Genomic DNA, 12,478 nt, shown 5'->3' with positions numbered 1-12,478 from the left:
TGACCGGGGTTTGTCAAGCTGCTGCGGAGCCACCCGTGCCATGGCAAAATTTCCCTGTTTGGCAACAGCTACAATATTTTGCCATCTCTCCTTCTGCCATACAGGTATTCTGTTAACTTCCCACCCATTCTGCTCCCACAAGGGGAGCCGCTCCGTACACCCCTTAAACACACCGAAGGAGTCAGTGTAAATAGAAACAGGGCAAGCAGACTGGGACACACGTTTGAAAACACTCCACACAGCCACTAACTCTCCCACTTGGGCACCGCCTTCACCTTCCATAATCAATTTTTGATCAGTTCTTCCCTGTACAGCGACTGTTTTGTCGCTGCATTGCATTTTTTGTCTGCGTTTGCTTGTGTGTCTGTATATGTGTGTGTATATATATATATGTATGTATGTGTGTGTGTATACATGTGTGTGCATACATAAAGAAGTTGCAATTGCTTATTTTTGGAAGACCATACTAGTATTTCACTTTCTCCAGTTAGAAGTGTTACAATTTCCAGTTGAAGTAGGATAGGACTAGTTAGTACCTGCTTGTTCTTACGCCCTTGTCCTTCAGCTCAAATAGTATTTCATCTTCGTTGTCCTGTATTTTACACCTAAACCCACGTGTTTAGTCCTTGAAAATTTGTTCGACTGCAGTAGGCTATACAACTTCAAGGCTATGCCTAAATTGCCTTTTTTGCATTTACTGACCAAAGCTTCAATTTGAGAGACTTGCAAATGCTATGTCAGATTTCTTCCTATTGTGGGAAGATTCCTAGCTTCTCTCATCTAAAGGATCTTAAGCCCCTCTTTTCCATCCTGTGTCTGGTAAAACTATATATTCTTCCCTGATCCATCTGTACTGAAAACTGGGGGAAGTCTTTTTGTCGAGTCTATGGCCAAATCCCTTAATTTTGATCATCTTCACTAGATGCCTTGTGGCCAGGACATGGGATTGTTCACCCTGGAGAAGAGAAGGCTCTGGGGAGACATTATTGCAGCCTTTCAGTACTTAAAGGGGGCCTATAAGAAAGATGGGGATAAACTTTTTAGCGGGGCCTATTGCGATAGGACAAGGGGTAATGGTTTTAAACTAAAAGAGGGTAGATTTAGACTAGATATAAGGAAGAAATTTTTTACAATGAGGATGATGAAACACTGGAACAGGTTGCCCAGAGAGGTGGTAGATGCCCCGTCCCTGGAAACATTCAAGGTCAGGTTGGAAGGGGCTCTGAGCAACCTGATCTAGTTGAAGATGTCCCTGCTCACTGCAGAGGGGTTGGACTAGATGGCCTTTAAAGGTCCCTTCCAACCTAAACCATTCTATGATCTTTGTTCAGAAGGGTAAGGAATCTTGTAGAAAATTCAAATGAACAGAAACTTTCATGGTTATATCCAAATACATTTTGATCTATGGGCATTGTCCTGGACCTGTTTTGTACTACTTAGGTTTCTTGGTTACTTCTCATCTTTTTTTTTAATTTCTCACACCAAGTAGGAGCTTTTGAATGCAGGTTCTAAATAGATTATCAGCTTTTGTCTGAAGTGTTTTAAAATTTGTGCTTTTAATTAACTTTCAAGAAAATAACAAACAGTGTTTCTTTTTGGTTTAGAGGACTGCTTAGAAGAAATCTCACCATGACATGAAAGAATAAACAGTTATATTTCACAGTTGTTAAGCATCCTAAAGCTTTCTCTAAACTTTGAGCTGTTTATTAATTTTTATTTTTCTAGTCAATCTTTCTTCCTCTGGAGTGGAAAATTCAACCAGCTTCTACTGCTTTGAGCATATTTCTCAAAATACGCCAGCTATGCTTTTCCCTTTCCAGTGTGGATCTGGCAGTTGCTTACAGTGTGAAGGACAGTCTTGTATTCCACTGAAAATAAAGACAACTTGAGAGCCTGTTTAGATTTTTTTTTTTTTTTGAGGGGGGGCATTGTTTTGTGTTTTTTTTTTCTTTGCCTGTTGGCAATATGACTTCCTAAAGTAATCTACTGTCAGACAATACTGGGCAGATGGAACAGCATCTCAGCGTGGCCGTCCTTGAAGCTCAAAACTTTCTTAAGCTTCTTTTTCAGAAAAAAACCCAAACACTTAGAACTGGAAAGGTCTACCAAAGTCAGAGGCCAGCCACTTGGACTCAGGTCTTAAAAAGGCTGACAGTATTTCTGCATGCTGCTGCCTACCACAAGCTGTAACAAACTTAGCAGCTATGAAAAATATAGGAAGATTTACTAGTATGCTAATGGAGGAAATGATGGCTTCTCCAATGTACCATAGTTTAGTCTTCATATGATCTATTCTACAACTTATGTTAAATAATAAGCTTCTTTCAGGTACTTGAGTATAATGTACAGTGCAAATTTCTGCAACCAGTCTTTCTGTTAATCTTCTTGTTCTTTCTCCTCTTTAGACCATTTCCAGTACTTTCGGTGACAGCTGCTTCCTCCTTCCATGCCTCTTAGCCTTTTTCCCAGGAACCAAGGTTCCCCAGAGTCCCTCTTGCTCAGGGTACTGCCACCTAGTCTGGGCCTCTTTGTCTGATTACTCTTCCCTGCTCATCTATGGCTTGCCCTTCTCAGTAGTGATCAAAGACATTAAGCGACTGGCACATTTCTCTTACTTGCTTTTATTCTGCAAAGAGGCTCTCACTGGTAATTGTCTGTTGGATTATTTATAACAAGAAATTTGAGGGTCTGAATAAGTGTTGAGGAAATGTATTTTTTTTTCTGTAAAAATTATTTTAATTTTTCTTCCTTTATGTCTTTCTTCTCTTTCCTCTCTAGGGGACAAAATGAACAAAAGAATTTGCAAGTGGAATAAATTAACTCTTAAACAAACAGTAGATGTCGTAGTGTGTGCGCTGTCCAGTCCTGGAGAGTTCTACTGTCAGATTTCAAATAACAGTGGTAAGTTTATTCAGCTTTTTTCTTTCTGCGAGTTTCTTTGCTTTGTGATTTGTCATTTGTTATAGTTCTGATGCATTAGTGTTTCAGGTGAGGTTATAGCACCAAGGCTTACCTCTGAGGTATCTAAGCATACAAGTGGAATGATGAAGAAATTGGATCGTGGTATGTAGTGACTCTGAGATTGAAATCTGAAAATGTTGAAGGTAAGCAGCTGAATAAAATTTAATCTAAGAATCTACAGAAAAGTAGAAAAAGCTACCGTAACTTAGGCAAAGGATATCTAAACAGAAGATAGCAAATAAGAGACACGTCCCCTGTGCCTCTACGATATTTAGTGGCGCTCTCTCCTAGTACTCTGTCCTGTTCTAATTTATAAAAAATTAAGATTCAAAAGAGAGGAAAAAAAATCATGAAAATGAAAAACCGCAGCTTTTGAGACTTGACTTGCTCTTGGATAAGCTCAAAAAAAATCTTGTTCCTCTATTGCATGTATAAAGACTTCTGATAGCCACTGGCTTTTTAACCTACTAAAGAAAGAGCATGATGAAATTCAGTGTCTGGAAGTGGAAGCTAATTGCATTCAAACCAAAAATATAGGGCAGATCTTAAAAAGTGAGGGATGTTTATTCCTTGACTTATCTAGGGATGGTATAGATTCTTCGTGGCTTATCGCCTTTAAAACGTGACTGAATTCCTCCCTAAAAGTGATGTTACAGAGCAGGCTAAAGGACTTGATATAAAATATAAATAAGCAAGCAGGATGAGATCCCGTAATCTGTCGTATTCACTGGCTAAACTAGGTAATTCCCATGGTGTTATCTGGCTGTAAAGTATACTTTAGATTTTGGGGTGAAGTTGGATTAGTAGGAAGAATTACTGGTCATTTTGCTATCATACTGAACTAATTTGTCAGTAAATATCAGCTATCTCACCTCTTCCTGATGATAAGTCTGTCTAGTAAGTTAAAGAGTTAACTCAGTGTCAACAGCTCTTTTTTTTGTGAAATTCTACAATTCACGGAAATCTCCTCTCAGGTGTTTTACAAGCAAGCTATACATTGAACAGTATTGATAAAGTTCAAGTCAGCTTATTTTGATGATCTCATCTTTGTTTTTTTTTTCTTTCTAATTTTCAGAGTTACTTGCTCTAAAATTACTTAATAAATCATTGTCTGAATACTGTCAGAAAACTCCACCAAATGTTTTTAAGCCTGAAACTGGAGAACCTTGTTGTGCTTTTTTCTCTGGTAAGTAACAGACTAAAATAATTTTGTTCTTTAAAGGGTGAATATAAAGCAAGGAAAAAAATAAAATTGCATATCTGAGAGTTTGCATTGGTGGAGGATAGCAAAGAATTGGATATATTTGCTAAAATATAAATGCTGGTAAACTTACTAAACGTGAAGTTTTTTTTTTTTTAATTTTTAAAATTAGATGATGGTAACTGGTACCGTGCTTTGGTGCAGAACGTTACTTCGGATGGAACTGTTAAAGTATGCTTTGTGGGCTATGGAAATGTTGAGGAAGTACCACTGGATAAAATACGGCACTTCTCGTCCTCACTTCTAAACCTTCCATTTCAAGGAACTAAATGCTGGCTCTCAGGTGGATCTTCCTGTTGATTCTTTCTCTTGTAAGAGCTATTGCATTTAGAGACTTGCTGCTTTGGGGGTGGGAGGTGATGACAGGGTATACTTCACAGAAGTCTGGTTTTTTGTGTGTTTTTTTTTTTGTTTAGTTGCTGTTGTTTGTTTTTTTAGTTGTTTTGGTTTGGTTTGATGTTTGTTTGTTTTTTTTTAAATAATAAATGTCTGTGGTGCCTCCAGCCTCTGGGAATTGTGGGAGCCGTTGTTTTAGCCTTACTACACAGCAGACTGGTATTTAACAGAAAGATGGTGGCTCTTCCCTGAGCTCCTGACACTGCTGTGGTGTGATCTGCATGGAGGTTACTTACTGATTCACCAGTCAAAGGGAACTTGTTATTTAGTTCTGCTTCATTTGTAGTGCTTACCAGCTTTTGGTTGCTGCCTTGCTAGGATTAAATGTGCTTTTGTGCAACTTAATTATTTTTCAAAATTTTTGCAGGCAAAAGGAGTTCATCTGTTTTTTTTGAAGCAAGTTGGCCTTTAGTTCTCTCTAGGGATGTTTCATTTGATTCCTGCAGAGTTTGGCATAATACTGCTGTTTCTCAGTCTTCTACCAATTCTCTGCCTCTTCCTTTTCCACACCAAATCACTCAAAATTCTACAGGATTATTCTTTCTTTCTAATGTAGTCTACTTGGTTTAAAAATAAAAAATGTGGAAACAGGAAAAAGCTCAAAACCACATTTTGTCAAGGTGTCTTCTGCTGGGTTATTTTTGTCTCTTAAAACACACTGTTTTTCTGCTCCTTTGATAAAAAGGCTATATTAAACTGATTCATAAACAATCTTAACAGTCTTGTTTGTGCTAAGGCACAAGGATTCACTTAATGGAGATATTTTGAAGAGTTCTCCTACTTCCTAGGTATAAAGCCTGGTAATAGCAAATGGATTCCAGAAGCTACAGCAAGATTTCGTATGTACACTGCAGGGATAAATCTTCAAGCCAGAGTAACTTCCCTTTCAAAAGATGGGGCAGGTGTAGAGCTTATTGACAATTCCACAGGTCATCCAGAAGTGATCAATGAGGTACTAACTTCTGAAAAATTGGCTGTAAAGGAAGTTCTACAAGATAAAAGTAGCTTTCCAAACAACTCCATTGACAAAAAAAGGTAATTCAATTAATGTTAACTTTTAGATTGAACAAGAATTTTCAGTATTTCAGACTTAAACTGTGATCTTGCTCTTTGAATATAATTAATATCAATAATAAACATGCATACTGAGTCCAGTCTTTCGAGGTCCCTTCCAATCCCTAATATTCTGTGATTCTGTGATTCTGTGATAATCTTGATTATATTGTCAGTTTTTACAGTTAAACACAAGCTGCCCTGCAGGTGGCATTAGAGACATAAAGAGAAAGACAAAAGTCATTGGGTTTGTCTTAAATGAATGCTATTTGAATATTTGACAGTAGAGAATTACAAATCTGCTATGACTGAAACTTCCCATGTTTACTTTCCAATCTTATTTTTCTGATGTGTTTGTTACTTTAGCTACTTTTATATGCTAATAGATTATGAACAGCAAATTAAGCAAGAGTTGTCTTGGTTTAGATTTCTCTTCTTGAAGTGAAAACATGAAGTTGTCTCTAAAATTCAAAAAGATATTCTGTAACAGTTACTTATGTATGTGCTTGGAGGAAAGTGGTACACTGCATTTTCTTACTATTTCTATTAGAAACCTCACTTGGGCACTGGAAGTCAATTGAATTGGCTATAGTTGAAACCATATCTGCCTGTGTAACAGAAGACGTAAGCCCAGATTTGTTCTACGCTGTACCAGTTCAAAGTAAAGGTAAGAAAAAGTGTTCACTGTTCCTAACATCAGTAAGTCGCTGTTGCAAACTAATTAATAAAATGAATGCCTATAGCGAACTGAACCATGTGCAAATGTAGCTCGGACAGTAGGAAAATACAAAAAAATGCCAAAGGTGGGAGCAGGGGAGCTTAAAAGTTAAGTGTGCTCTTCATTATACCCAAATATGGTTAGTTATCAAATGTTTTTTCTGTAGATCAAGAGAAGCTACATAGGCAGTTGATTGAACTAGAAGGCTATTGTAAATCTTGCAAGAACCAGCCCTTCAAACCAAACTGGGTGAAGCCTGTTGTGCCAGGTTTTCAGGTGAGGCAATCGTTTATTCTTATATTTCCTTGACCAGTGTAAAACACAACTTTCATTTTTGCTTTAGAAAAAGGCAAAATGCCAACTTTAAAGTGCTTACGGATCTCTTAATTCTGTTACAAAGGATAGCCTGGCTGCATCTCTAGGGCAAAGAAACCATCTGACAGTCCAGGAGAGATTATAAAGAATAGGTTGTACCCTGCAAAATGTGTGCATCTTTAAGAGGAAAGAAAGCTCGTTACTGTTTAAACTGAAATTTGTTTGTGTTTGAGTCACAGGGGCATGAAATTCATGGCAGAGCAATAGTGCACTTGCATCTATATGGACCCGCTTCTGGTTTGTGGGTACCTGGGTGGTTTTTTTGTTGTTGCTTTGTGTGAGCATGGGGTGGTGACACTGGCTATGACAACTGATCATCCAGCCTTGTCAGCCTAACAAGCTGTCCAGGCTTAGCAAACTGTTAGTTCAAGTCAAAAGTATTCTTAATAGTGAGGGAACTTAATTTATTGTCTTAGTCTTTCAGAAGAGGGGGTGCTCTGCTGATATATTAGCTCAATATTTAAAAAAAAACAAAAGTAGTGTTGACTCATAAATACGAAATGTTGACTGCGTGTGGATTTTTACAGGAGATCTGGCTAAGTGCTGGAAATGAACTTGGTTGCTAGATGAGATAACAGCTCATGGAAAACAGGATAGATTAATTAAAAAAATACTAGGCAGACCGCAAGAGTATACCTAAGTATTTGACAGTTGTTTTTAACTTCTACTGATTTTGTTGTTGTTGTTGTTGTTTATGCCTCTTCAGGATAATGGAGGAAAAATGATTTTTTTTTTTCTTTTTAATTTTGGTTATGTTTTGAGAGGGTTGGAAGACAAAGGTAAGGAGCTAGAAATATAGTGTGCAGGCATCCTTAAAACAGTATTATAGTAAAAATCTTATCTATAATTTGAGCAAAATTCTGAAAGCAATATTTACATCCTTATGAATACAGCAGTCAGAAGCTATTCCCTTGTTCTGTGGGCTTGCTTCTTGTTAAGTGGCCTTTTGTATATACTAGAGTATTTAAAAATTCCTGGAAAACTGTAGAGATTCTTTTTCTTGGAATAAGCTGTGTTTATCAAGATGGTACTTCACATGTGGTTCTTCTTGTCCCAGTCTTTTCAGGTGATGGCCATTGGTACAGAGCTCTTGTTCTAAAAGCTTCTCAGTCTGTAGTGGAAGTACTATACGCAGACTATGGGAACACAGAAACTTTGCCACTTTCAGAGGTCCTGCCGATCACTGATTCGTACTTAAAGCTGCCTTTTCAGGCAATTACATGTTCGCTTGCAGGTAAAAACAGAGGATAAAAAGAAGGCGGAGTTACTGAATGTCTTCTTTGCCTCTGTCTATACTGTTGGAGGCTGTCCTGTGGAGCCCCGGACTCCTGAGGCCCCAGAGGAAGTCAGGATAGAGGAGGAGTCTGTCTTGGTTGATGAGGGCTGGGTCAGGGACCAATTAAGCAACCTGGACGTCCATAAATCCATGGGCCCTGATGGGATGCACCCGCGGGTGCTGAGGGAGCTGGCGGAAGTCATTGCTAGGCCACTCTCCATCATCTTTGCTAAGTCGTGGGCAACGGGAGAGGTGCCTGAGGACTGGAGGAAAGCGAATGTCACTCCAGTCTTCAAAAAGGGCAAGAAGGAGGACCCGGGGAACTATAGACTGGTCAGCCTCACCTCCATCCCCGGAAAGGTGATGGAACAACTTGTCCTTGGTGCTGTCTCTAGGCACATCAAGGATAGGGGGATCATTAGGGGCAGTCAACATGGCTTCACCAAGGGGAAGTCATGCTTAACCACCCTGATGGCCTTTTATGAGGACATAACCCGGTGGATAGATGATGGTAAAGCAGTGGATGTGGTCTATCTCGATTTCAGTAAAGCGTTTGACACGGTCTCCCACAGCATCCTCGCAGCTAAACTGAGGAAGTGTGGTCTGGATGATGGGGTAGTGAGGTGGATTGTGAACTGGCTGAAGGAAAGAAGCCAGAGAGTGGTGGTCAGAGTCCAGTTGGAGGCCTGTGTCTAGCGGAGTCCCTCAAGGGTCGGTACTGGGACCAGTACTATTCAATATATTCATTAATGACTTGGATGAGGGAATACAGTGCACTGTCAGCAAGGAAAGAAGCCAGAGAGTGGTGGTCAGAGTCCAGTTGGAGGCCTGTGTCTAGCGGAGTCCCTCAAGGGTCGGTACTGGGACCAGTACTATTCAATATATTCATTAATGACTTGGATGAGGGAATACAGTGCACTGTCAGCAAGTTCGCTGATGACACCGAACTGGGAGGAGTGGCTGACACACCGGAAGGCTGTGCAGACATTCAGAGGGACCTGGACAGGCTGGAGAGTTGGGCGGGGAGTAATTTAATGAAATATAATAAGGGCAAGTGTAGAGTCCTGCATCTGGGCAAGAACAACCCCATGGACCAGTACAAGTTGGGGACAGACCTGTTGGAGACCAGCGTAGGGGAAAGGGACCTGGGGGTCCTAGTGGACAGCAGGATGACCATGAGCCAGCAATGTGCCCTTGTGGCCAAGAAGGCCAATGGCATCCTGGGGTATATTAGAAGGGGTGTGGTTAGCAGGTCAAGAGAGGTTCTCCTCCCCCTCTACTCTGCCCTGGTGAGGCCGCATCTAGAATATTGTGTCCAGTTCTGGGCCCCTCAGTTCAAGAAAGACAGGGAACTGCTAGAGAGAGTCCAGCGCAGAGCCACGAAGATGATTAAGGGAGTGGAACATCTCCCTTATGAGGAGAGGCTGAGGGAGCTGGGTCTCTTTAGCTTAGAGAAGAGGAGACTGAGGGGTGACCTCATTAATGTTTATAAATATGTCAAGGGCAAGTGTCATGAGGATGGAGCCAGGCTCTTCTCAGTGACATCCCTTGACAGGACAAGGGGCAATGGGTGCAAGCTGGAACACAGGAGGTTCCACATAAATATGAGAAAAAACTTCTTTAGGGTGAGGGTGACCGAACACTGGCACAGGCTGCCCAGAGAGGTTGTGGAGTCTTCTTCTCTGGAGACATTCAAAACCCGCCTGGACGCGTTCCTGTGTGATATGGTCTAGGTAAACCTGCTCCGGCAGGGGGATTGGACTAGATGATCTTTCGAGGTCCCTTCCAATCCCTAACATTCTGTGATTCTGTGATTCTGTGAAAAAAAAAGCCAAAAACCCCAAAGAAACCAAAAAAAACACCCCCAAAAAACCCTGACTGGTTTTCTTGAACATTATAAATCTGTACCTATTCTGATGATAGTGTTCGTTCCTTAATACTGATAAACAACATGATGATCTGCCGAAGTAGTATACTGGTTTTAGGAAGTATGGATTTAGTTAATTATCAGTAGAGTCTAAGCTATTTATATTAGGAAAATTTAGCATCATATTTTCAAAAACAGTGGGAGCATTATGTGTAAGATTACAGTCATATCATAAAGGATTTCTTTATAAAACTTGATTCTACTTCCCCCCTGCTTCCCCCCCAGGAATAGAGAAAGCTGAGTGGTCTCCATTATTACTTGACAAGTTGAAAGAAAAGTTATTGAATAAAAATGTCACAATTACAGTGAAAGGGATTAATGGAAATGATAATTTAGTAATAGTGGAGAAACTTAGTGAAAATGGTAGCGTGAATGTAGCTGACAAACTGGTAATGGAAGGTTTGGTCAAGTCTTGCAGAGCTGAAAACTTACATACTGAATATCAAGGTACATACTTTCACTTTATTACTTCAAATTACTTAATTTGAAGAACTGTGGGCACGTGGGATGCCTGAAGTGACTTTTCCTTCCACATGTCTTGGAGAATTCCACACATCACCTCTTAAAGTAGGGAAGCAATGTCCATGTGTATTTTGCTCATTCACTTGCTTTGTTTTTTGTAGGCAGTGGAGGTGAGACCAAATGCTGCTGCACAGAACTAAAAATGCAAGTAAGATTCAGTCCAAGCAATACTCGCTTTATGTTTCCAGTATTTGTAAGAAGCCCTGTGTGGGAGGGAAATGGGAGTAGGGAGATAATAGCTAACTGAAACATTGAAGATAACAAAGTGAATTATCCCGACACTTCTTCTCAGTTTGTTTTATACGTGGTAATAACTAGAGCACCCTGAAACTGAAGGAGGAAAGTGTATAGATCACACAGACTTCATTAGTCTATGTTTTGCCACACATACAGCCCTCTTCTCCCCCCCCCCCCCAGACTATGAAGCCTCCAGAGTGTTACTTTTTTCTGTTGTGTAAAGGTAGTTGCAGTGTTTTGCGTAAACTGTGTTATTTGGACAAAGGGCAGCTGGATTTTTTTCAGTAATATGGCTGTGTTTTGCTGTGGATACAACCTGGCGGACAGCTGCATGTGTAAGAAAATTCTTACAATGTGTATTTCAGGTAGCAGAGATTAATACTAATATGTGCCACAGTTTCAGTCATGAAACTAGGGCGGAGAATCTTGTGTTCAGTAGAATACTGGAATTTGTAACAGTGTTTGCCAGTTGCAAGATTTTTTTTTCTTTTGAAAAAAAATGAAGTGTCTCTCACAGATATGGCATATTCCTGTAATTTTTGAAAGTTCTCTGGTTCTAAGCTTTCTCATTTTTTATTTTAACTTAGGCTATTTATGAAAAATTAGAACTTTAGATTACTAGAAGTAACTTAAAGTATACCAGCATAGATGACTCAGACTTTCTCAAAGTGAGGACCTTTGTCAGAGGAATGAGCAAAATTTTGCATTTTGAAGACAGAAACACCTTTCAAGGGTGGTTCAAACTTCCCCCTCTCCCCCCGGCTAGAGGCAGCAAGGTCAAAAGCAAAAATATGCACTGTGATTTTTTGGAGGATAGGAAAAGAGCATTTCTGTTCAAGGTCATTCAGACCTTTACTGCTTCAGAGTGAGCATAGTTACCAGCAGTTTAGTGGCAGAAAGGCAGTAAAACTATGCTGTTCTGAACGTAGTTGACTTCTGTGTCCCACTGAGGCTGTTGAACCTCCTTTTCCCTTTCCCCTCTGTATCTCTGATCTTCCAGCTTGATCTCGCTAATGTCTTTTCTGACTTCAGTTACGTCACTTCCTGTTTTCTGGCATCCTTCCTTCCTTGGATAAGTTTGGCTCAAAGGAAATAGACATGTATGAATAACCAAATTTAAGATCCCAGTCTCAGTCCTAATTTGAGTATTTCATCAGTTCAGTTCAAGCAAGTTACTTCTTCAGAGGAAAAAAAAAAAAGAGGGGGACAGGGGGAAGTCAGCTACAATTCTGATGGCTTTTTCCTCCCCCCAGAAGATTTTACAGCAGAAAGGGACTGTATATTCATCAAACTAGTATGGGACTTAGTTGAGTTTGTAGTTCTAGGATCTACCCTGATCTGAAATTAGCAATTTAAAAAAAGAATCATGTATTTCTAATTCTTTGTGCTCATTTCACAGCTTAAAAAGCATGAACAGATCCTACTCTTCCTTTTAAACAACTATGGAAATCCAGACGGATTCACTGAAATGAAAAAACTGTTGAGCCACTAAATCTCTGACATGTGCCGTTTCATTTGTATGTATACCAGCTTGCTGCAGTTCCTTTTCTGGAAGAGCAAGTGTATTCATCAGCTTAAAAATGAGAGTTACTTTGGAGAAATTCTGCTGTTTCAGTACCTGTATTTAGCAGTATGCTTGGATTGTTATTGTGAAATAAGTATGTAACTTGAAGGATTTCAAACCTGCAAGCTAAAGTTTGTGTTCTGTTTTTGTTTTATACCACTGTGTGCTGCTAAGCTTTTTTGCTTTTA

At 39.7% G+C, this 12,478-nt stretch overlaps 1 protein-coding gene across 1 annotated transcript; it reads left to right on the top strand.

The window, feature by feature from the left end:
- The first annotated feature begins 2,786 nt into the window (after window positions 1-2,786).
- Window positions 2,787-12,218, top strand: LOC137666524 (tudor domain-containing protein 1-like). The gene is given in 11 exon segments (XM_068406605.1): window positions 2,787-2,901; window positions 4,037-4,147; window positions 4,335-4,505; window positions 5,407-5,650; window positions 6,220-6,338; window positions 6,556-6,630; window positions 6,633-6,665; window positions 7,831-7,998; window positions 10,193-10,414; window positions 10,591-10,637; window positions 12,126-12,218. Coding segments are annotated over 11 exon segments (1,398 nt in total).
- The last annotated feature ends 260 nt before the right edge of the window (window positions 12,219-12,478 follow it).

The sequence above is a fragment of the Nyctibius grandis genome, chromosome 8, assembly GCF_013368605.1.
Source record: "Nyctibius grandis isolate bNycGra1 chromosome 8, bNycGra1.pri, whole genome shotgun sequence".
Taxonomy (NCBI): domain Eukaryota; kingdom Metazoa; phylum Chordata; class Aves; order Nyctibiiformes; family Nyctibiidae; genus Nyctibius; species Nyctibius grandis.
The sequence above is the reverse complement of the archived record's forward strand: the minus strand, read 5'-3'. Positions and strand labels throughout refer to the sequence as shown.